The sequence below is a fragment of the Macaca mulatta genome, chromosome 3, assembly GCF_049350105.2.
Source record: "Macaca mulatta isolate MMU2019108-1 chromosome 3, T2T-MMU8v2.0, whole genome shotgun sequence".
NCBI classification, from domain to species: Eukaryota; Metazoa; Chordata; class Mammalia; order Primates; family Cercopithecidae; genus Macaca; species Macaca mulatta.
The window spans coordinates 155654332-155681315 of NC_133408.1; the positions used below are offsets into that span (position 1 = coordinate 155654332).

At 36.1% G+C, this 26984-nt stretch overlaps 1 protein-coding gene across 2 annotated transcripts in view; it reads right to left on the bottom strand.

Moving 5' to 3' along the window:
* TFEC (transcription factor EC) overlaps positions 1 to 26984 on the bottom strand; it is a 199884-nt gene that overhangs the window by 138722 nt on the left and 34178 nt on the right. For both annotated transcript variants that reach the window (XM_028846202.2, XM_028846203.2), the window contains exons 2-3: positions 15190 to 15236; positions 13997 to 14243 (exon numbers count right to left, since the gene is read on the bottom strand). In XM_028846202.2, the coding sequence (XP_028702035.1) occupies positions 13997 to 14194 (198 nt within the window). In that variant the 5' untranslated portion in view covers positions 14195 to 14243; positions 15190 to 15236. The remainder of the gene's footprint in view (positions 1 to 13996; positions 14244 to 15189; positions 15237 to 26984) is intronic.

Here is a 26984-nt window from a genome sequence, read left to right on the forward strand (position 1 = left end):
ATAAGGATGACTTGGACACAAGCAGTGTGAGACAGCAAAGATTAATCTGATAACGAAAATGGCTACTAAGTAACTAACAGGAAGTAGCTTACATAGCGTGGCGATGCAGGACAAGAGATGATTCATATTCCACAGGGGACAGAGAAGGAAGGTGTGTAATCTCATCACACTCCTCAGAATGGAGCACAATTCAAAACTTATGAATTATTTCTGGAATTTTGTATTTGATATTTTTAAGCCATGGTTAACCATGGATAACCAAAAACAGCACAAACAAAACTGTGAATAAGGGAAGATTATTTTACTGCAATACCCAGAGCAACCACTAAAAATCAAAACAAAACCATCCAATGATATGTACTCGAAATAGTGTAAATAAATCAAAATGGAACTCTGAAAAATGTTTAAATTATCTACAGTAAGGACAAAAAAGGGAAATCAAAGAATGAGAAACAGAGTGAGTAAACAAATAAACAATAAATAAATAAACTGACAGACTTAACCCTTCGCATATCAATAGTTACATTAACTGTAACTGTTCTAAACATGTCAATCAAAAGATAGAGATTAGCAAGATGGATAAAAACATGACCAAAATTATAAGAAACTTGCTAAAAACATGATAATATAAGCAAATTGAGTGGATAGAAAAAGATATACTATGCAAACATTAACTTTTTTTTTTCTTTTTTTTTTTTTTTTTTTGAGACAGAGTCTCACTCTGTCGCCTAGGCTGGAGTGCAGTGTCACTATCTCAGCTCACTGCAACCTCCCTCTTCCTGGTGCAAGCAATTCTCCTGCCTCAGTCTCCCGAGTATCTAGGACTACAGGTGTGCACCACCATGCCCAGCTAATTTTTTCTATTTTAGTAGAGATGGGGTTTCACTGTGTTGCCCAGACTGGTCTCGGCCTCCCAAAGTACTGGGGTTACAGGCATGAGCCACTGCACCCAGCTGCAAACGTTAACTTTTAAACACCAAGAGTAACTATATTAATATCACATAAAATAGACTTCTGAGCAAAAAGACTTAAGCAGAAACAGAAGGCTATTACATAATAGTGAAAGAGTGAATCCACCAAGAACACCTAGTCATCCTACTGTAAATGCACCAAATAACAGTTCATCAACATATATAGAAGGAAAACTGAGAAAACTGAAAGAAAAATAGACAAATCCACAATTTTAATTGGCGATTTAAATGCCCTATAACTGTTAAAGTAACTGAACTTGCAATTTGAAAACTTACAATAAATTAATCTTTAGGCCCAGATGACCAAACATTAACTAAGAATTGGCACCAATTATACGGAATCTCTTTCAGAAAATATAATATTTCCCAACTTATGTTATGAGATCAGCATCACCTTGATACCAAAACCAGACAAAAACAACAAAAGGAAGAAAGAAAAGAAGAAAGAAATAGAAAGGAAGGAAGGGAGGGAGGGAGGGAGGAAGGGAGGAAGGAAGGAAGGAAGGAAGGAAGGAAGGAAGGAAGGAAGGAAGGAAGGAAGGAAGGAAGGAAGGAAGGAAGGGAGGGAGGGAGGGAGGGAGGGAGGGAGGGAGGGAAAATTACACATCAACATCTTTCATAGATTTAGGTGCAAAAGTCTTCAACAAAATATTGGCAAATTGAATCTAGCAATGTATAAAAACAGTTCTTACACATGATACCAAAAGCACAATCCATAAAACAAATATTCATTAAATTGGACTTTACCAAAATTAAATTTTTTCTCTGTGAAAGATCTTGTTAGAAGGATGAAAAGATAGACTGGGGAATAAATATTGACAACCACATATCCTAGAAAGAACCGGTATCAAAAATATGTAGAGAGAAAAACTGATCAAGTAAGGAATTGGTTTCACTGATCTTCATGTTTTTTACACAGTTCTCTTCTCTTGCATATTTACGGGATTTAGCATAAGATTCTAGTAATGAGTGTACTGGCTTAAATAATTAGGAAAGTAAGGTTCTGCTAACTGGCAATCCCGAATAGCAATATGTGGTAGATTTTTACAGTTAGAGAACCCAATGAATCACACCTCCCTCTATCCACTCCATTATGCAGTCTTCTCCCACGGTGACTCTAGAGTTAGCCATGATGATTTGGCTGAAGGGACAACATGCAAGTTGAAGTTTAAAATACTTTCCACATTAGGACCAGACCCCTTTTTTCCTGCTTTTAGATCCACATATGAAGAAGCCAAACCATACTGCTAGAGACACATGGCTCAGCCAACAGCCATCAGTCTCAAACAAGAATTTTGAGTGAGGCTGTCATGATTGTATATTTAGAAAACCCCATCGTCTCAGCCTAAATCTCCTTAAGCTGATAAGCAACTTCAGCAAAGTCTCAGGATACAAAATCAATATGCAAAAATCACAAGCATTCTTATACACCAATAACAGACAAACAGAGAGCCAAATCATGAATGAACTCCCATTCACAATTGCTTCAAAGAGAATAAAATACCTAGGAATCCAACTTACAAGGAATGTGAAGGACCTCTTCAAGGAGAACTACAAACCTCTGCTCAATGAAATAAAAGAGGACACAAACAAATGGAAGAACATTCCATGCTCATGGATAGGAAGAATTAAAATTATGAAAATGGCCATCTGCTCAAGGTAATTTATAGATTCAATGCCATCTCCATTAAGCTACCAATGACTTTCTTCACAGAATTGGAAAAAGACTACTTTAAAGTTCATATGGAACCAAAAAAGAGCCCACATTGCCGAGACAATCCTAAGCCAAAAGAACAAAGCTGGAGGCATCATGTTACTTGACTTTAAACTATACTACAAGGCTACAGTAAAACCAAAACAGCATGGTACTGGTACCAAAACAGAGATATAGAACAATGGAACAGAACAGAGCCTTCAGAAAGAATACCACATATCTACAACCATCCGATCTTTGACAAACCTGACAAAAACAAGAAATGGGGAAAGGATTCTCTATTTAATAAATGGTGCTGGCAAAACTGGCTAGCTATATGTAGAAAGCTGAAACTGCATCCCTTCTTTACACCTTATACTAAAATTAATTCAAGATGTGTTAGAGACTTAAATGTTAGACCTAAAACCATAAAAACCCTAGAAGAAAACCTAGGCAATACCATTCAGGACATACGCATGGGCAAGCAATTCATGTCTGAAACACCAAAAGCAATGGCAACAAAAGCCAAAATTGACAAATGGGATCTAATTAAATTAAAGAGCTTCTGTACAGCAAAAGAAACTACCATCAGAGTGAACAGGCAACCTACAGAATGGGAGAAAATTTTTGCAATGTACTCATCTGACAAAGGGCTAATATCCAGAACCTATAAAGAACTCAAACAAATTTACAAGAAAGAAACAACCCCATCACAAAGTGGGCAAAGGATATGAACAGACACTTCTCAAAAGAAGACATTCATACAGCCAACAGACACATGAAAAAATGCTCATCATCACTCTCCATCAGGAAATGCAAATCAAAACCACAATGAGATACCATCTCACACCAGTTAGAATGACAATTATTAAAAAGTCAGGAAACAACAGGTGCTGAAGGGGATGTGGAGAAATAGAAACAGTTTTACACTGTTGGTGGGAGTGTAAACTAGTTCAACCATTGTGGAAGACAGTGTGGCGATTCCTCAAGGATCTAGAACTAGAAATACCATTTGACCCAGTCATCCCATTACTGGGCATATACCCAAAGGATTATAAATCATGCTGCTATAAAGACACACACACATATGTTTATTGCGGCATTATTCACAATAGCAAAGACTTGGCACCAACCCAAATGTCCATCAATGATAGACTGGATTAAGAAAATGTGGCACATATACACCATGGAATACGATGCAGCCATAAAAAAGGATGAGTTCATGTCCTTTGTAGGGACATGGATGCAGCTGGAAACCATCACTCTGAGCAAACTATCACAAGAACAGAAAACTAAACACCACATGTTCTCACTCATAGGTGGGAATTGAACAATGAGAACACTTGGACACAGGAAGGGGAACATCACACACTGGGGCCTGTTGGGGAAGGGATAGCATTAGGAGATATACCTAATGTAAATGACGACTTAATGAGTGCAGTACACCAACACAGCACGTGTATACACATGTAACAAACCTGCACGTTGCGCACATGTGCCCTAGAACTTAAAGTATAATAAAAAATAAAATAAATAAATAAATAAAAAGAATATCAACCTCCAGGACACTCATCCAACAAGATGCATAATGGAAGCAAGCAAATGAACCTAGCCCATATTGCTAACCCAGAGAATCATGAATAGGTAATACAGTTGTTTTAGGTCACTGATTTTCATAGTAGTTGGTATTGCAACAATGCGTAACTAATACAGCATATTATTACTAAATGTTTAAATTTTACTTAAATATAAGCCTAAATTAATGGGTTAGTCCAATTGAGTAATTGAGTGATTTCAACCTTTATTTTAAAAGCCTTTCATAATTATTGTAATTTTTTAAAATCTGAAGTATTTATTATGTTCTGAGCATTTTGGAAGAGATTAACAGCATCAATGTAGATGGTATGGGAAATTGAATTTATACAGAACCTAATTTGTATATTGTAATTTTAATTTATCAATACTGACTATAGCTCCAATTTCTGCCTGCCTTTATAATATCAAATGGCTAAAAGTTAATAAATTCAGGGTTTACCCAGAAGCAATTAATATATTTTACTAAATATACCTTTATACAGAACCAAGCCTTAAACCACCATGGACTGTGGTCTATTTTTCTTATCATCTATTTGAAAATATCCTAAAAGAGAAGATCCAATTGCCAAACATGGAGATCAGCACTCTTAAAAGTTTAAAATGTTCGTCTGTCATTGTAATTTTGCCAAACAACGTTATTAAGAGTAATTTGTGAAATTTACTATTCAAGCTATTATTTAGGTCAAACAATCTGGTAAGCACATTAACATGAAAAACACCCCATTTTTCAGCATCTCAACTGCAATAAACCTTAAAGTATGCCAATCTTCATGCTTTAGGGCATAATTTGGTTACCAGCTGGGGTCAGGAAGAAATTTTCCCCATAGTGTAGTATTGCCAATTACCATAGGTGTAGAGTGAACAAGAGATAGAGTCAGGGGGTTACTTGGTTCTCTAAAGCATCTGGTACTGGATGCATTCTGAGTGAGAATTCAGGATAAGATGAAACATTCCATTGTCCCTCTATGTCAATTCCAATATTCCTATGAGCTGCCAATATGACACTGCCGCCACAAGGGAGGGATTTTCTACAGAACAGATGTCACTTACAGTATTATGTGGGCTATCTATCTCAACAAATAATTGCTTGGCACTTCTGCCCTATGGCAAGGGTCTGAAAATATGTTAGGGTGAGAACACACCATACAAGCAGATGGGCATAGATAAAAGAAAGAGCAAGAGCATACTGAGCCTGAAATGCATGTGTAAAAGCCAGATGGGAGGGCGGAAGCAAATGTGGTTTTTTTTCTTATCTTTAGTGACTAAAGCCCCAAATCAGGATTTTCCAGCTATTAGTTATTTAGAAGTTCTATTTTAAAATTTCTTTAAATGAGTATGAGTTGCAGGAGGCTCCAATTTATTGAAACAAAGAAACATTGTCTTTTTGGTATAAATTGCAATTCACATTTGAAAATGATTGCATTTTTCTTAAGCCCTGACACTGATATGAGACTCCCAACACCAATGTCTCCCACTTTCATGCCCCCACCCCAAAAAAAAAGAAAAAGGAAAAAACTAGGCTGGGATAAGAGGATGGACACAAAGACTGACAATGAATGACAAAGGACAATTGAGATGGGACTTGCCTGAGAGAGACAGCAAGAGAGGAAAAAAAGTCCTTTTAAAATATCAATAAGAGAATCAAAGAAAGCAAGATCCTTTTTCTGATAAAAGGGGAAAAGTTAATAACAGTGAAGAAAGAGAAGGGAATTGCAATATGCTCCTACTGTAATGGAAGAAAAGAAGATGAAGGTAGAATCAGAAAGTAACAACTTTAAATAAGTTTAACATATATGTTACTTTTACACTTTACACAATCTGTGGATTAAAGTTTTAAAAATATTCAAACTACTTGCCCCGATAGTAAACCTGACTAGCTATTTAAATAATTAGTTGGAAAAAGAAGAGGGGTGTTCTTGTTCACAGGAACCAGCAAAGAAATTTTCACTTTTAAAATACATTGATTCCAGAAAAGACCTTGGGGGCAGTTGGGGCAGGGGGGGAATAATGAAAGCATTGTAAATTATTAAAAGGCATTAAGTTATATCTCAAAATTAGAAAATGCTTGAGGGCATTATTGATACATTTTTGTGTCTGAAATGGGATGCAAGTAATAACTGAAAGTTTTCTAGACAAAAATAATTTTGCCATTCAGTAATGTCTGAAAACTGTGATTCAACTGAACATTTGTTCATATGTTGGAGCTGGTTCAAAGACGACTGTTATGGAAAACTCTAACCATTGCTTACTAGTGTCCTTTTCTATGGTCTTTTAATCTTAAGGAACACTGGAGAAATTATTTAATTTTTATCATAAGATATTAGTCCTATCACATGCTTCTCTGTTTTCAAAGTTTAATAATCCACCCTTATGGAGAATATAACCTCAAATTTTTCTATCTGGCTTCTAGCTATAGTCTAGCTTAGAAAAGTATAATGTGGGAGAAATTACCTAAGAATCAACCATGTAATTTATTTACTCTTCCCAGTACTCAAAGCAAAAAAGGTCAGTGGGAGGGTTAAGGATACACCACCCCATTTCAGCAGACTTAGGAGTTGGACTTTATCTGAAAGAAAATGAGAAGGCACTGAAGAACTTTCGTTGGTGTGTTTGTTTAGGAAAGGGGTATCATAGTCACATTTAGATGGTGACTAATCTCTGAGGATATGTAGTAGAGAAAGACTGAATAGGAACAAGACTGGACCCAACGACATCAATGTGGAATATTGTAAGAATACAGAAATAATGATGACAAATAATGATGACCTTGATTAGGGTGGTAGCAGCAACAATAAAGGAAGGAGGATAGATTTGAGAACTCTTTACAAGGCAGATTCAACAGGATTTGGCAATAACAGAGATGAAGGAGAGAGAATGAAAGGATGACCCCTATTTTAAGCCTTGACTAAGTGCATGAGTAAGTATTCCAGTTATGAAGTACACAACACATAAGAAGCAGCAAGTTTTTCATTTCATTTATGCTTGTGGCGGCATGTGGAGAAACTAGCTTATTAATTTAGTTTGGGTCTAATTACTGAATTAGAAGTGGCATCTAGGTAGAAGAGGATGGATACTTGGATGTGTAGCTCAGAGGAGGGCTATAAATGAGACAAATATTTGTAGGTTATTAACATTTACATGTATCAAAGCAGTGTTAGTGGATAAATTTGCCTGTGATAGTATGAAAAGTCAAAAGCAAAGAAATCCAAAAACAGTTTTAAGGAAAACCAAATATTTGGTAAGCACCTACTGTGCTCTAGTTTCCGGAGCTGCATCTATCAATAAGACAGGCAGGCTCCCTTCTCTCATGCAGTTACATTTTCAGTGAATGAGTCAAACAATGAACCAAGAAACAAAAACAACAACAAAAACCCTAAGATAATAGTGCGGTGTTTTCAGAGACTTTTAAAAGTTGTGTAGAAAATAAGACAGCAACGGTAATAATGATTACCTGGAACTGGCAGAACATTTTCAGGGAGAGGCCGGAAGTGAGACAAGCAAAGGAAAGCCTGAGGGAACATCTGGAGCCCCTGGGAAGCAGAGCCGGAAATGGGACTAGGTCTCCATAAAGACAAAAGCAGGGAAGCTGTGATCACTCAGAGCCAATCAAGACACCGGAAAGGGGAAAGTTCGTCTTCTCTCTGATAAGAGCACTAGAAGATGAAAAGTGATTCTGCCAAAGCTGCTGCTTACACAGGATTCAGAGTAGTCAGAATGGACAAGTCTCAAAAAAGTTGTAGAAAGACAATGACTTGAACTTAAACTCTAGAAAGCTGAAAGGACAGCAGGAATGATGGGTAGCTGTTGAACCTAGTGAGCAAAAATAATAATTAACGAATAACCAAGACACGATACTTCCTTATATTTTGAACTGAATCTATTAGTTTCTATAGTTAAATATCAATATTAAAATGTAATGTTGAATAGAAATGTATATTATTTCTGTTTTTGTCAATTATCTATATCTGAAATTTTAGCCACGGGGTCAGTTAACACGTAGAGACACCATTATTCATTCAGTGGCAGCTACTAGAAATAATTAGCATCTGTGTCTCCGAACATGCATATTTAAAAGATAATTGAAAATGAGGAGAGCAGTTTGCCACTAAAAATTAGCAAAACTAAGTTATTTGTTGAGTGTATATTATTTTAAAAATCTAAAGAAATATTTTTGATCAATGTCATGATGCATTTTCAAATAACTATGGGAAATTTAAAGAGGTCACTACTAGTTATAATAAACTCCTAAAAGCCTTCAGAAGAGGAGACATACAAGAAAAATTTGAAAATGGACAACGGTCTTTACATTTACACAGGAAGATTATGAAGTTAAAGGTGACCAATTTTCTATGTTTCAAGATAAGTAAAAGGAAATTACACTAAAATTACAGGTCAATAATAGTGAAGAAAAGGGAGAACATTAATATTCTAACTTCTCCAGATCCTGCAATTTATTACCCAAAGGTTGTCTGATTCTCTCTGCTTTATTACCTAAAATCAAGACAGACTCAGAGATGTAGGTATAGATTAATAAGAACCACAGTGCCATACTGCCTTCTACTTGAGGACTCTAAGAGAACAGGTGACTCCCACTCTAATTTCCCTCGGCTTCAGTGAGCCATTTTCCTCCATTAGTAAGCTCTTGGGCTATCAAGCTGTTTCACAGGGTATTAGATGCTGAGTTTCAGGTGTATAATATATGTTATTCAGACAACACAATGGGCATTATGTGACTTCTTTAAGCTTCTTGATTATGGTGTTGATCAAAATGCTTATAAACTTAGCATAAGCATGGCTACCATTTCAGTTCATCCAGTACTCATTATCAGAGAATGCAAGATACATTTGCTCAAGTCTGAACCATGCATTCCTCACATTTATAACGAAAGGAAACTCTGGGGGAAAATGTCTTCATTCTTATTTGAAAAATATTTTTACAGACAATGCACAGTTGTTTTTACTTTTTCAGCTTTGCAGTTTCTCTAATTTCTATCCCTTTTATCAACTCTATAGGGAGAGGGACTTAAAGTATGTAAAGTATAATGTACAGGCTACTTGACATAATTTTTTAAGCCTGAGTTTCACAAAAAAAAACAAACCTAAGGTTTTAAGAGGTCTTTGAAATATATGACTTCAAAAGGGTGTTCAGCATAAATGTAAATGAGATTTATATCTGGAGGAGATGAGCAAATCCTACAGGTTATTTAACAAATTTAAAACACCCAAAGCACAACTAGAAAATGAGATCTAAACATCGAAGACTTAGCTACTGAGGTTGTGATTGAATATTTATTCCTCCTCGTGTTCCGTAAGTTTTACCTCTGTGTCAGGATTAATATCCTCTATATACATCTCTTGGTATTTTTTATATTTTGAATCCCAACTCCATTCCCTGCAGCCCTCCAGCCCTATGGCCGCAGAGAAAAGGAAGGATGAATGCCAATGTTGGAAAAAGGAAGATGTAAGAAGTTTCCAGCAGACCAAGATATCGTATGTTTTCTCCAAAACAAATTATAGAAAGAGGACAAACAGAGACTGGGAGGCAGATATGAAGGTCCTGATCCCCTATTCTGGCACAAAACCACTAGTACATATGCGATGGAAAGTTTGCAAAAGGACAGAAACTCCAATGTATCCACTATCACTGCTTCAATAAATGTAAATGTTAATCACCTACAAATATTTTTCTCCAGTTTATAGCCTTTCTCTGAGCTACACATTCAAGTATGCAACTGCCTCTACCTAGGGGCCTCTTCAAATTCAATGCAGTCCAACAGAGAAAAGAAAAATACACAGGAGAAGCACCTTAGTGTTGAAGCACTTTAGTATGTCAAAAATGGTGACCTAAACATCCCTGCAGGCTCCCGGTGGATGAGGGGCAGCAACCAAAAGAGTCTAGCCTGGGCTCTGTGTTTGAGACTCCAGATCTGTTGGCATTGACCGCTGGTGTTGATGCTGCCAGGAACACATGCTATGAATCCTGTTAGCCACAGACTCAGCAATGCAAGCCAGCAGGAAGGCCAGTGGCAGGCAGAGGAAGAAGCATCTTGGAGGTAGCCATCCAGGTGAGAGGACATAAGCACATGAAAGCTTTGCTTCACATCCATGAAAGTCTGAGTGTTTGCCAAAAAGAGACAGATTTCACCTTAAAGTAACCACTTTACACAAAAAGGCTTGGAGACATTTTAACTGGGAAATTACATTTTCATCCTAATATCCTCTCCCCAATTAGCAAGCTCCTTTTTCCCATCTCTTTCCACCTTCCATCCCCAAGTAAGATGTACATGTTGATAGAGTGGTGCGGAATTCAAGACGTTGTAGAAAAGAAAAAAGCTACATTTTTTCTCATAATTTTCCACCTCTCTACCCTTATCAACAAAATTAAAGTAAGCATTCCAAGAAGGTAGAGCTTCCCACATAGAGTATCTCTATTCACATTCAACACAGAGCTGACCTATGATGTAGCTTAGAAACAGTGTCCTATTGATTAAAGAATACCTCTTATTTTAAATACTCCAAAAGCAGTCTAATTTCGCTCTTTAAAATAATTTAACAAATATTTGTTGAAACACATTACAAGGTGTCAATAAGAAGTCTCACAGCATTTAAAAGACACGTATCACAGTGTAAGTCTCTAAGGCTTAGAATCTTTCCAGTAATGTGCCTCAACGCTTAGTCAAAGTGTGAGCTGACTGATGACTTCACATAGCTTTTTGGTTTTTGTTTTTGCTTTTTTGAAACAGAGTTTTCCTGTCACCCAGGCTGGAGTGCAGTGGCACAATCTTGGCTCACTGCAACCTCCACCTCCCAGGTTCAAGCGATTATCCTGCCTCAGCCTCCCAAGTAGCTGGGGCTACAGGCACATGCCACTACACCCAGCTAATTTTTATAATTTTTTTTAGTAGAGATGGGGTTTTTGGCCAGACTGGTCTCCAATGCCCGACCTCAAGTCCTTATGTCCACTCGCCTCGGCCTCCCAAAGTGCTGGGATTGCAGGCATGAGCCACCATGCCCGGCCAACTTCAGACAGTTTCAAAGTGGGCAATACCTTCATAAAGTCACTGAAGACGAAAAAAAAAAACAAAAAACCTCAGCTTTTTGAGGCCAGAAATGTAATTCTTATCACATCGCATAGTTTTGAACAAACTCTGAAATGTTGGCACATGCTAACCAAAGGCAAGGTTGACCAAATGCACCCAGGGTGTCTGTCTACATATCACTTTTGCAGAGTCTGAAGTCTGTTCATCACGTGTTAACTTTTCTTTTTATTGCATAGGCTGATCCTGTTCCCCATCAGAAACAGGATTTCCTACCTTAGATTTTTTAAATGTTTAAGATTTAGAGACTATATTTGGGTCAACTTTAACTGTTCAAAACAAACTTGACAGAATTACCTTAATGGACAATATGAGTTCAAAGCTCTCCATCCTGCAGATGTGATTGAAGAGATCTAATCACCTAGGGTGTTAAATGGTGAAGACTTAACTAAGACAATAAGAGCAGGCATCATAATGACCTGTGTTAATAGCCACAAATTGAGATAACTGCCTGGCTCATGCAATTACTTGGAGGCCATGTCTGTACAACCCCTTTTGCCTCCCAATTCTAATAACAGACAATCCCTTGCCTCTCTCCTACCGCCATCAAAGCAAACACCTGACTTTTTAAAAAAATGAGCACTTACCATCTTGGTCATAATGACCAGGCCAAGGGCTAGACATGTGACCCAACAAATGTTCCCTAGAATAGTTCATTCACACTGGAGCTGAATAACATTACTCATTTTTCTTGATGGCAAGCTGTGAGGATGTGAGCCTGGAGGGACTGAAGCCTATACTGTTTGCTGCAAGGAGGAGCTGGTCTGAGAACAAAGACAATATGCAGAGAGAAGCACAGATGAGACAAAGAGCTGTTCCTAGTGATATTTGAAGTTCTGGCTCTAGTCACCCCTGATATCAGCTCTCTTTCCTGGAAATAGCAGCCAACAAATTCACTCTGTGACTTCATCTACTTCATACTGAGTTACTCTTACTGAGAATCATCCGTGTTTTCAATAATAAAGCTAGTGAGAAAGTAGCGGAACCCAACAAAGCAGACAAATAAGAACCGCTAGGTCATAGTCAGAAAACAGTAATGCTGGTGCTAGTCATGCAATTTTGAGATCATTTCTTAAAATCTCTGAACCTCAGTTCAAAATCTGCAAATGGGGCTTCCAGCTACTGAACTAGATTATTGAAGAATTAGAATACTATATGTAAAGTGATTTGCGTGATGCCTGTCCCATAGCACTTGCTTACCAAGTCCTAAAAATGTACTGTTTTGATCATGAGGTTGTGAGGATAATGATGAGGAAGACCCAAAGAAAACAAAGATTATAGAACTCAGAATCTTCTACAACTTTTCATTAAAACCCTATCTGCTTAAATATTTTTGAGGACCAAAAAAAAAAAAAACTGCAAGCACTAAAAAGAAAAATGTAATGAAGTTAGAAATAATTATAAACAGAACATACTGATTATTTTAAGAAGCAATGGTATTTGAAAGTTCAACTTACAGTAAATAAGCATTGTTATTGAAAGTTTACTCAAGGTCAATGAAATAGTCTTATTTTTAAGAAAAATTGTAATATGAAAAATAAAGCAAGTATTATTGATATAGCTGCTTCCTGAAAATGGAGGTGGCAATACTTGTAGGCCCAATTCAAATGTCTCCACAATAACAAAGCCTTCCTTGACATCACCAAAACCATGTATGATACTATACACCACACCAATGGTGCAAGCTTTTCCTTCATTGAATTTATTTATTTCCCATTCCACACTATAAAACCCTCGTAGCAAGGCCTCTTTTTTCATATCTGTACCTTTAAAATGTAGCTCAATAACTTGGTCAAAAGCAGGTGCTCAAAATATAGTGTTAAAATTAGACTCAATTTCAGATGTACACTGAGAGTATGGGACATGGGTTCCAATCTTGCTCCTGCCACTTACTAGATGTGCTACCTTGAATAATCCTTGATATAGGATTATATCCTCATAGTGTTTGCTTTCAAAGTTACCTACACTAACCTCTTACCCCAGTACAAAAATTCCATCTCAATGCATTTTCCACCTATACACACTGTGATAGATCCTCTACAAAATGTAATCTTCAGTCAAACTTCATAACCAGCTTTTGGCATAACTATTATCTTTCACATTGAATAAGTCAACAAAGCAATGCTTTATAAGGCCCACTATCAGACAGCCAGCAATGCAGACTCAGAATTCTAACTTTAAAAAACAGTCCTTCCTACACACTACACCACTTCACTGTGCCTTAAAAGTCCTGGAGTGTTTTTAAAAATTTTATCTCTATTAATAATCTTCATTATGGCATACAACAATGATTGATTCAAATAGCCAAATGAGATGATATAAAACTTCCTTGTAAAGTATAAAGTGCTCCAAAATATCAAGTAGTAGTAGTATCATGACAATGATGTAGATGATAATGATAATAACAGGAAAGGGAAAACTATGTACTTTGGGTGCTTTGTTGCATTAATATTTCCATGCTGTTAAATGGGTCAGTTACTGTAAATTGTAGCTATTTACTGAGAATTGGGAGGAAGCCCTGGATTTTTATTCTTTTTTTTTTCTTCAGTTTTTCGAGTACAATTAAAATGTACAGATTTTCAGAGGTAGTTACTATACTTACTTAGAAATTATGGCTGTATATGTATACAGATACATACCTTGGTAAAGAATGGTAATTGACTTGAATAAATTTGTGGTCTTGCTGGGACAAGTCTATGCAACATTGGTTTGTATGAAAACTGCATGTGGAACTCTGTTCTCTGGGCACTGATTTCCTGGCTGATTTGAAGTCTTCTCTCCTTTTCTCCTAATTGTTCTTTCAGCTGAAATTGAAGTCCAGTTAAAGCTTGTAACATATTTCTCTTCTTTTCTTCTCACTATTAGTGGATTTGGAAAAAAGGAGCACTGCAAAACACATACAAAATAATATTTTATCACCTGAGACTACATATTATAAAATAAATTTAGTAAATGATAAGGGAAGTATTTGAAATAGAAAACAAACTCATTCTTTAATGGTTATGGTTCGCCTATAAAGAGGTAATTCTTAATGTTCAAGTTTAAAAAAAAAGATGAGAAGAAACAGTTGGCATTCAGCTAACAATTGTGTTTGGAGATTTGTGCCTGACTTTGTTATTCTGAGCAAAGCCAGGTACCAGTCTCTTGGGATTATGTACAAAGGCAAGAAAAAAAGTGGACATGTACAAACCTCAAAGGTGACTGCTGGGTTAATAAAACAGTCTGTTTTCTGTTCACCCACTCTTGCTCTCAGTGTGCAAGTATATTAAAATATGTCAAAAGGAAAACCATTCGCTGTGCAAAAATAATTCAACTACAACTCACAATTTCCAGCTGGTGGAGTGCCTTAGTGTATTTAAGTGCACGAACAAGTGACCCGTACATCTACCCAGATGAAAGTTGTATCCTCATTAAATGAGAAACAAACACAAAATAGGAACAACTGTCACACAGAAAAACAGACCACAATAGACTCCGCATTTCCCACACTCAATTTCTGGCTTGAGCTATGGCACACTCAACAACAGTGCTGTCCTGGAAGTAACCTCTTAAAAGGGACCGAAAATAAAACAAGGAAGCTGCTAGGTGACCTAAATGTCTTGCTAATGGTCATCCAAATTCTCATTCAGAGTATCTGGGAAAACATCGTTTTCTTTCTGGGCCCTAAAAACTCCCATATTAGGTAAGACATTATGTAATAACAGTAATGTGAAGTAACTGGAATAAACAGACCCAACACCCAAGGAATTTAGAATTAATGAAGTAAGTTATATTTTGAAATAACTCTGTTAGATAACCTCTGGTTTTAGCATTTGTAATATATTATACCAACCTTTTATATTCTGATTTTCTCTAGGGAACTAAATCATTGATAGGACTCTGAAAAGAAAAAAAAAGAGAGAAGTTACTGGTTTTTAACTTTAATAATACTGTTCTTATTTGATTCATACATTGTACATTATTATAAGGCAGAAACATACATCGGATGTTCAATGTGATAAGTTGCATCTTATACACAACAGGACATACAATAGGAGCGTGTGTCTCCAAAAGGCAGATAGACAATATATGGAATAATAAGGGAACACTACTTGAGAGCAAATAACTGATTACAAAAGTATGGTACTAACAATTATTTCAAAGTAGGGTAAGATGTTCCACTTGTATACAGGCAACACCTCTGTTAAAATATTTTCATAGCAATTAGCACATGCTAATTTCCTGTTTACTATTCCCTCCCCTCAACTAGAATATAAGCTCCTCAGGGTAAAATTTATTATATGTTATGTCTTATATCATTAGAACTAGTAGTCTCTGGCACATAATACAAACTCCAAAATTATTAATTGGTTGTTTGGCTAACTGATTAATTATAGCTGTACACATGACAATTGGTGCCCAATATTGAATTGTCAACCTCCTACTGGAAGACAGTAGAGGAACTGGAAAGGGAAGATGTTTCTAGAAAGAGACTAATGTTTTCTATGACAAACTGTAGCCCAGGAGCAATGGATACATGTATACAAAAAAAGAACCACACAGCTCTAAATTATGTTTTAAACTAGAATATATAAAACAACCATTAAAATGAAATTGAAGCCCAATAGAAGAATGTAGGTAATAAGGGATCAGCAAACCAATCTAAATAAATTAAAATGTCTAGGCCCAGACTAATTATGTGAGCTTGGAAACAAGAAAAGTGTTTGAGGAACCAAAGTTAATGATAAGAAAAACTTATTAAAAATAGGAAAAGATAGATTTTAAAAACCAAGAGCTAGTAGGCTTGATTTTTAGGCCTCATGAAATTCTAAGGCATATTGATTATTAAACAGCTCGTCTATGAATTCATGAAAAATAAAGTGGAATTCACTAGGAGATAGGCAGCTGGAGTCAAGAGAGTATTGCATGAAGACAAAAGTCCTTGGTTCATATTCTGAATGTGTGCTTCCTCTTACTTTAGTGATTTTCCTTTTCCCATAGTTAAACTATGTCTCCCCCCACTACTACAATAAGTCCTAAGTCTTAGTACCTGTAAATATGACCTTATTTGGAAATAAGGGTCTTTGCAAATGTAATTAAGGTACACATTAAGATGAAGTTATATTAGAGTAGGGTGGGCCCTTAATTCAAAATAACTGGTGTTACAGAAAGAGGGAAAGAGACACAGAGAACATGGACAGAGAAAGAACCCAATGTGATGAAGAAAGCAGAGATTAGAATCGTGCTAGGAGGCAAGCTTGGAATTCTCCCTCTAAGCCCTCAAAAAGGAACCACTCCTGCTGACAACTTGATGTGTGAATTCTGTCCTCCAGAACTGTGAAAGAATAAATTTCTGTTGTCTTCAGCCACCCAGTTTGTGGTCATTTGTTATGACAGCCCTAGGAAATGAGTACACCATCCTATAAAAAGGAGTTAGTGATGTATCTTCCCCAGGCGATTGTCGGGAGGATTAGAATACAGCATAAGTAAATATTAATTTCAGCAAAGCATTTTACTAAGATTCTTATAATGCATTCACTGATAAAATAAATCTATGTGAGCTCAATTATTAGTTAGGTTCAGAGTTGCTAAAATTGCCATTCCCAAAGACAGCTGATTAATAATTCAACATAAACTTAATCTTTCCCAAAATATTCACTTATGGATATACCGAAAATAACTCTCAGGTCTCAGATTTCTATCTTTTAAGGCCTTTTATAGACAAACAGACACAAGTTTCGGAAAGTCACCGAAGTAATAATATTAATGATGGACACAGAACCTTTCGTTCATCATTAGTTGTCCAACATATTTACAGGACTTAGAGAAGTACATAGAATGGATGCTATCCAAATAAGGGAGAAAAAAGTAAGTTGGGAAAAATAAAAGTAACACATTTAAAAATAAAATTCTTGTTATCTTAATAAATTTATTATCCTAACAATATAATTTATTAACCATTATTAATAGTAATTTAATACTTTAAACATCAAACAGTGCTTGACACAAAGTAGATACTCAATAAATTACTGTCATTATTAATAGTATGATAAGCTAGAATGATGGACCAGACCCACTTCAGCAAAAAACACACAGTATTTCATTCGGGCTCAAAATTTAAATGGCTATAAGGTAGAAAATATCCAGGCTCATCATTAACTCATAGGAAATAGATTTGGAGATTTCAATTGATCAAAGTTTCAGTGAACGCATCCAAAGAGTGTTTTGTGAGACCTCTAAAACATAAATAAAACAAAATAAACAACAAATGTGAGAATTTAGGATAAATCAGTAGATGTACGTAAGCCCGTGACAATTTGCAAAGGGCAAGCATAAGGGGGATTGTTTTTTTAAAAGCAGCAATTCTCCTCTGTAAATCTGAGAGATGTTCTGGATGCTGTGGGGGTGAAGTTCCAAGGGAGATGGAGAGTTTCTGCACACTCCCATCCCACACTTCCAGAAGATGAAGAGATGTAGGTCCCCATGGCATGCGAATCCGAGGAAGCAGATCTCTTGGTGAAAGACCTTTCTTCTGCCACCTAGAAACAACCTACGCTTCATAAAAGCAGCATCCAGGAAATACAACAGCAGTAAAAATTATGAGAGGCTCCCTCAGTTGAGACTGAAGCATGCAAACAAGGATGACGGAAATGCGAAGGGCTCAAAGAAAGACATGAGCTAGGAAGGGACATTGAAACATCTCACTCTCAGAGAACCAAAGAAGACCCCCACACCCCCGGAATGAGGAGGGAGGACATTTGACAGAGAATGAAGACAAAGATATCAGAAAAGAAAAATTTCCTCACACACTGACTGTCATGAGCATCAGGGATAGCCAAGAAAAGTAAGGCAGATCTAATGTCAGTAGTATGGTCCTTTGTTAATTAAACCTCCCTTTTTAAAAGCTGTTAAAGAGTATCACATGTGATGTGGAACCTTCTGGATGTAAGATGTATTTTTCTATATGTTGACTAGGAACATGGAGCCTATAATATTCATCACAGAAGTAATTCGGGCTCTTTAGACCTCAGTTATTTCTAATGCAAGGTTTTTGGATACAAACTACACTCTTTTCCTGTGGCTGCTTTTAAACAAATTTACCAAAAATTTTGTGGCTTCAAACAACACACATTTTTTGCTCTTATAGTTCTGTAGTAGAGAAGTCTGAAAGTAGTTTCCCTAACGTAAAGTCAAGATGTCAGCAGGATAGAGTGACTTTTTTAGGAGGCTTTAGGGGATAATCCATTTTCTTGCTTTTATCAGATTCTAGATGCTGCCTATATTCTCTGGCTTGTGGCCCCTTCCTCCATCTTTGAAGTGTGTCACTCCAACCTCTGGTTCCATGGTAACATGTCCTTCTCTTTTACTCTGATGTCTGCATCCCTCTTATAAGGACTGTGTGATTGCTTTGGGTTCACCAAAGATAACCCATAAAAAAATCTCCCCACCTCAACATCCTTAACTTAATCACATATGCAAGTTTCTTTTGCCATATATAGTAACATCCACAAGTTCCAGGGATTAGGACATGGACATATCTGGGGGTTCATTATTCAGCATACCACGTCCACTTAAAAAAGAAACATTATAGGGAGAGAATATAGTATAGAGTGAAAGCATAAACCAGCTTCTTGCTTCACAGACACTTAAAGTGCTTTTTATATGCCAGATGCTTTTATAAGTGCTTAACAAATATTAGTTCATTATTACTCTATACAGTTCTAGGGCATAGGGATAATTATAATTCCCCATTTTTCTGAAGAGAAAGCTGAAGGATAAGTTACTTGTATATGGCTTTGTGGTTATTTAGAGCTGGTATGAATCCAAATCATGCCTCTTAACTAGGTGACCTTGACACAGTATTTTCACTAGAAAGAACATATTTTACATGGTTGGTGTGAGGATTTAAATCAAATAATGTATATAAAGTGTTTATCACAGTTCCTGGCTCAAAATTTACTCATTACATGGTAGATAGTAAAATAACTATGTTAGAGACATCGACCAAAGAAATGGAAAAGAAGAATAAAAATGGTTAGGGAACTAGAAACACTATCATCTTAAAAATGGTAGTTTAGCTTGGAGAAGAAAAGAATTATATGGGGGGACATGATAGCTGTCTTGAAATATGTGATGAACTTTCATGTGAAGGAGAAGTAGATTTATTTTAATGTTACCCCATAAAACCAAACTAAAACCTAAGGGTGGAAATTACATGGTGATAAAATCTGGCTCAAAAAAAAAGGAAATATCCAATAATTAGAGTGTTACACCAGTGAAAAAGGCTGCCCCAGAGTTTTTTAAGCTTTCAGTAAGTTGAAATGTTCAAGCACAAGCTAAATTACTCTCTGTAGTATATAAAATATAGAAAGGTTTTCAACAATGAGAGGAACATTAAAATACATTCATGCATTTATTCAGCAAACATTTACTGACCATCTTCAGGGCACAGTGCCTGTAAGGCCCCTTACAACTCTAAAAATAATAGAATCTACTATTCTATGAAAGAGCAAATAAGAGCATACGTCCTCAAAATGTACAGAATTTCGGGCTGATTCTCATTGAAGGGTCTACTGATTCTTTCAATCAGGTTCTCTAGTTTGTCTGGCATGATCTTCAATAAGCTTTATTTTCACAGTCACTTATCACTAGTCACAGGAAGACTTTTTCTACAGTAAAGAATCAGTTCTTGGCCGGGCGCGGTGGCTCAAGCCTGTAATCCCAGCACTTTGGGAGGCCGAGACGGGCGGATCACGAGGTCAGGAGATCGAGACCATCCTGGCTAACATGGTGAAACCCCGTCTCTACTAAAAAATACAAAAAAAAAAACTAGCCGGGCGAGGTGGCGGGCGCCTGTAGTCCCAGCTACTCGGGAGGCTGAGGCAGGAGAATGGCATAAACCCGGGAGGCGGAGCTTGCAGTGAGCTGAGATCCAGCCACTGCACTCCAGCCTAGGAGACAGAGCGAAACTCCGCCGCAAAAAAAATAAATAAATAAATAAAAATAAAAAAAAATAAAAAGAATCAGTTCTTAATGGGAAAATCACTCATTTTTATATTTCTGAGAAAAGAGATTTTTCTCTAAAGGAAAGAATTTTATTTCACAATCGTTGCTTTTTTCTTTCAGTCTATGCAAACAAATGCAATAACATCTTTTAACCAAAAAATAAAGAGAAAAAGAGGATTCCTCTCATTTAATGTGGAGCATTTGCCATCCTTGAAAGAATCCAACAAAAATAAACCACTCTGTTGGACCCCCAAATAAATTAATTATGGTGGAAACCTATTGAGTCTGATTTGTCCTGGGAGTTATTAAGGGGTTGCCTACCTACTTCTCATTTAATCCGCTTGACTAAATAAGATTGCTTTGCCGGAGAATTACCTGAATTACACACATAATCCAAGAAAGTCTCCAATTAATGACCAAAATGTCCCCAGTGTCTATACCATCCATACAACATTTCACCACACAGCAGCTGATGGCATTTATTACACAGCTGTTAGTATGTGTCAGAATTAACCAGCCAATCGGATAGACCTCTATGTGATTTTTGCTGCTTACAATACTTTCTTAGCAGAAGATACAGAATAGGAATACTAATAACCCAAATACAGGTTGACTTTAATGAGCTCTTACCATGTCATGGTATCATCATAGGCAATTCTTTCAATGGCCATGCCAAGCAGGAGCCCCTCTTATCCTATCTAAAGAATGTGATGGAGCCAACATTAAAACTAACAGGGATGTGGAGTTCTTGAACTGTTATTGACTGATAAACCGCTTCCACAATCTTTAACCCTTTCCCTAACAAAGACAAATACGTTAGAAGAAATATTGAAGAGTAATTACAAACCTGTATTTTGATATCTTTTACAGAAATAAACAGTGTGCCAAAGATGGGATTAGAACCTAGTTCTCTAGATACCTATGTTCCAAATAGCTACTGATTAAGTTAAATGTAAAAAGTATTCTCAGCCCTGTGGGCTAGCCACATCACTGAGTTATTAAATATCATGCAAGAGTCTGTATAGGCAAGAATGCTGCTTTAAAATACGGTAAATTTCCTTCTCTTTCCTTTCAAAATGCCCCAAGGCACTCGTATACATTGTGGACACCACTGGCCTGAAAATTCTCAGTTGAGGGAAAAAGAAATCCAAAATCCTTGAATTTATAAGAGCACTAAAAGCATCTAAAATGATAACTATTTTGCCCCTTTAACACCAAAAGATCAACTGATTTTTTATTTTTCCCTTGGAGTTGACCTTTATTAAACCCATAGCATGCCAAAGTTATGGCCTGAAGCAATTTTTTCAGTGACTGCCTTGACTTGGGACAAGAATAGACATTTTACTCACCCTGTCTCTGAATCATCATTCCTTATCACTACTGATGGTCAGTCTAACAAAGAAAAACATTTTTCAACGTTTAGAAAACACTAAAACTTTCTGTTGAATTATTTATTTCCTCCATTTCAAATACATTCAGACCTGCAAAATGTTTCCAAATTCTAAAATTATCAAATTTTTTCTCAAAGTTTTTTATTAAGCTCTTCAATAAAACGTTTGTATTCAGTTATGTATAAAAAATAATGAGCTCATTGTGCCTGCATCATAAAAAGCTAAAACCATTTCTTTTGATCAATTGACTACCTGCTGGCATCTTTTCCTAATGGGGAAATTAATTTTAAGGCTTTGTGGTACCCCTTTTGCCCCCTATATAAGTCCTGCACTTATACACAATTGTTCAGGGCACTCTCACTATTTTGAATGTAATAAACGAGGTATATCTAAAGAATTTAGACATGATTAGTAGTGTCTAATACTTTTTCTCTAACAAAAACAAATTCAATAGTTGCATATTATGAAAGATTACAATACGAAAGAAAAAAGTGCAAAGATATAGTAGGAGGTATTTAATTGAGAGATTAAGAATTTATGGCTATAAGTGCTGGGAGGCACATCTGTGAGTTATCCAAGGGAGAATGCAGATTCTCTGGCGGTTTATAATGACACAAATAGCTGTATTTCTGGACTGGCATAAATGGGGTCCTGGTTATGAGAAGGCAGCATAAGAAAATAGCCATCTGTGTCGAAAAGTCTAGCTCAAGGATTTCTACAAAAAACTTTCAATGACAACAGTATTTATATGAGCATAATTTAATATTAGCACAAGCATTTTATTGTGGATCCTCTTTACCTGGTTTTATTTCCTGAGCAGCATTGATCTTTAGAAAGTCAATGAAAAATGAATCAGTATCTACCATACATTGAGCACTTTGCTAAGCATTTAATTTTTATATCCTTTAAGAAATCTATTTATTAATGCTTCCCATTTTTACCAAATAGAGAAGCTGAAACTCAACAATCATAAGTAATTTGCTCCATGCTACACATTTAAGAAGTGGTATATTTAACCCAGATACGTTTGACTTGAAAACAAATACCCCTAAACTCTACATTATACAGAAAAATAGTATTAGCAATAATTGGGAAAAACATGGATCCAGCCAATGCAATAGGTCCAGAAAGATAAATATGAATTAAAATTAATTTTAAAATACACAATTATTAATTGTAAATGACAGAAATAACTACATAGAAAATCTATGAGAAACAAGAAAAATGAGAGCTTAAACACAATAAATTTAATGAATTAACCAAATCATACGTACAACATTTTGAATATATGTTAAATACACTTTAAAAGAGTGAATTTTATTGTATGTGAATTGTATGTCATTAAAAAGTTAAAGAAAATGATTATACTAGCCAGTTAATGTGGGGAGAAATGGAATGGAAATGAGAACTGTTCACCGATAGTATCAATGTAAAAATTGGAACAATTTTTCTAGAGGGTAGTTAAATTTTATTTATCAAAATCCAATTATTATATTTTTTAAATCTAAAGAATTAATCAGAGATGTGGCATTAGGCTTATATACAATAACATTTATCATAGTCTTGTTTGAAATAGGTCTCCCAAAAGGAATTTAAACAGTGGAAACTATATAAATCCAGGAATTTCTAAATATAGCTTGATACATCCATATAAAGTCATGGTTCAGAATAGTTAATGACATTGGAAATGCTTACAATGTTAAGTAAAACAGACAAGATACAAAAAAAAAAAAAAAAGAATCCAAAGGTTAAAAAGAAATTTGAGCTACAATGAATGTTATGAGAGAAGAGGATTTTTTTGCAAAAATATATTCAGTAAGATAAAGGAAGCTGATGCAAAGGTGCACCTGGGTCTAGGAATGAATTCTTACATTTGTTGGTAGAGAATATGCTGTGACTGGTATAACAGAGAGTCAAATGCTTTCTAGCTTGTTCTGTGTTTGTAGAAGCCCTGTGTTTCAGGGAAGAAGATGGGTTGCTATTCCATATCACTTTTTCTTGGATAACCAAGACTTCTCCCTCCATGGAACCTTTGCAAAAGCTCCTTTCTCTCCATGGAATTTTCTTTTCCTACATTTTGACTGAGATGGCTCCTGATGCACATTCCACATTCACGTCTTCACTGAAAAGTCACTAGTTCAGTCAGGCTTTCTCTGCCCATTTATAGCAGCATGGCATCACCTGGGAATTTGTTGGAAAGACAGAATTTCACACTCCATCCAAGATTTACTGAATTTGAATCTGCATTTTAACAACATCCCCAGATGATTCTCATGCACACTAAAATTTGAGAAGCACTGTCCTTACAGTCTGTGATAGAGACTGCATGCCAATTCCCTGCATCATTTTCTCCATAGTGCTTATGCATATCTAAAATCATTTATTTGCTTTCTTGAATGTAGTTTCGTTAGCATAGAATTTGTCTTTTGCCTGTATTCACAGTTCCTAAATAGTGCTTCATGTACTGCTGGGACCCAGTGAACATTTGTTGAATGAAATCACAGAATAGGGAGAGGCATAGTTCAGTAATTTTGATTGAAGAAATGCCATTTTATATCTTCACTATCTAAATAACTCTGTCTCTGGGGCCTCGACTATTGATTAAAGCGATGGGAGCTAATAAATTGTGTTCCAGCCCGATGCATCATGTGCCTGTAATATTTACTGGTTCTATAAAAAAAAACTAGCTAATAACTTTCAGAAGGATAACCAGTATTATTATATGTAAAATAAAAGTAGGTTGCTCAAAAAGTTAAACAGAGAATTGCCATGTGACTCAGCAATTGATTTTCTAGGTATATACCCAAGAGAATGTTCAAACTAATCTTACATACAAATGTTCACAGCAGGATCATTCATTAGAGCCAAAAAAGGAAAAACAACCCCAAATGTTTATCAATGAATGAAGAAATCTGCAAAATGAGGTATATACCCTCAATGGAATATTATTCATCCATAAAAAAGAATGAAATACCATTAATGTCACAACATAAATGAACCTTGAATATATTACATTAAGTAAAAGAAGCCAGATACAAAAAGCTGCATGTTGCCACATATTGCAAAAGCCACATACATGAAATGTCCAGAATAGGCAAATTCATAGAAACAAAAAGCCAATTAGTGGTTGTCAGAAGCTGGAAGGAGGGAGAAATGGAGAGTACCTGCTAATGGACACAGAGTTTCTCTCTGGGGTGATGAAAATATTCTGCAATTATATAGTGATGATGGTTGACATCATTGCGAATGTACTGGAAGTCCTTAAATTGTACACTTTAAACTGGTTAAGATGGTGAATTTTAGATTATGTGAATTTCACTTCAACAAAAAATAAATATATAAAAGCAAATTACTATTTTAAGACATAGTGGCATTAAAATATATTGACTTGCTATCCAGAAATTTTGTTTTACAGACTCACTATTTCAGAGGTCAGGGTTTCAAATGATTAATATTATGTGATGATTATCTTTCTCAGATAGAGATAAGACAGGGAAATAAGGTAAAAGAAATGAGTCTGGGATTTGCCTAAGCCAGGACTCAAATTCCTTTGATCCTTGGCTAAAAGCCCTGATTGGTCCAAAAGGTCAAATGGAAAGGAAAAAGCAGTCAAGAATAAATCAGTAAAATAAAAAATTCATTAAAATGTAGCTATTGGGAGGAAAGGAAATAACCTTCCTTTCTTCTACTAAAGAGTGAATTGACAACCTAATTTTTCGAACAGATAACAAATGTATAGCTGTAGCTAGGTGCCCAGACTTTCTTCTCTACAGGGAAATGTTGGAAATAAATTAAGGAGGAGTCTTCAGACTTACTGAAGCCACTGAAATTGTAATTGTTGTTACAATTGCAAGGGTTTATTAAAGATCATCAGGAAACTTGGCATTAAAAAAGTGTTTGGATAGATAAGACCCCTGTTTGCACTTTAAGCCTTTACTGTTAATTACATGTTACTGTAATTAAGCACTTCAAAAGTGACTTTTATGAACTGTGCTATTATTTCATTTAATAAGAACTTGTTATAAAGTCACAGGTTAACAAAAGTTCATTAATAAGTTGAATGTTTGGAACTCAGAAAGCATTTTCCTATGGAGCAATGTTAGCCATGGTGGTTAGGTTTCTATGTAAGTGGGGTCTAAGGAATCATACACACCTGCTCCCACAACACTAAACAGCACACTACATGTTTTAAAAGATTTCTATGGAAATATGCATTCAGCATTCTGGAACTAAGACATCTCTTCCCTCCACTGCATTAGTGATGCTTGTTCATTCATTCATCACTGAATCGCTCATTCAACAAGCATCGGCAGTGCCTGCTATGTACCAGGCCTTTTAGCAAGTTGTATTCCTTTTTATCTGCCAGGTAGCAAGCTTTCTTCAACTTGGAGGAAGTAACCATCGGCTTAGCATATGAACTCCAGCATCATGAGAAGCAGAAGATGAGGCTCTAGGGCAAGTAGAAGCAATGAAGGTTGAGGACGACCGGAACAAGGTGATGGCAGGTGAATGATCCTTTAACCCAGCTGCCTATGCCCCCTTCCCCCACTTTCCTCACTGTGGCCAACACTGGTGTTAGTGTGGAAACCTCTAGTGGATGACACCAATAAATGTAAGCTATGTAATAGATGCCCTTTCCTACTTCATTCTCCCTGAGAGCAGTGCCCGGGACTGGGAAATTCCAAGGAGCCAAACAAGCGTGAGAATGGAGATTTACATTTTTTAACCAATTCCCCCATCTTACTTGAGAGTACAAACGAAAAAGAAAAAAAAAATAGAGAAAGGAAAACATTAATGAACATATATCCATAGTACGAATGTTATATATCAAGGATTGTGTGAAACAAAAACAAGCAATTGCTGAACTCACTTTTTTTAAAAAAAAACTACAAGTTACCAACTAACAAAGATCACCACCTAGTGGCCCCAGCATGATAACTGCACTTGAACAAGATGCATTGGAATTCAAAAATATTGGGGGTTTGTTGCAAGAAGGTAAGGTAACATTGAAGCCTTTCCTTTTGTCCCTTGGATCCAGCCTCTCCTTTTTCTTTCATTCTGAGTCAGTTTCTCTTAGTTTATGATTTCAGTTTGTCTTGAAAGCATTCTATTTGCAGTTACCTTTATTTTAATCTTTGCAATTAGCTACTTTGTCATCCTTTGAGTTCCTCATCTTTTAAGATACACCATAAGCCCCTCTGAGTCTTGCCTGAAACAGTGGGTTTAAACATCATTTTTGTCATGCCACTTC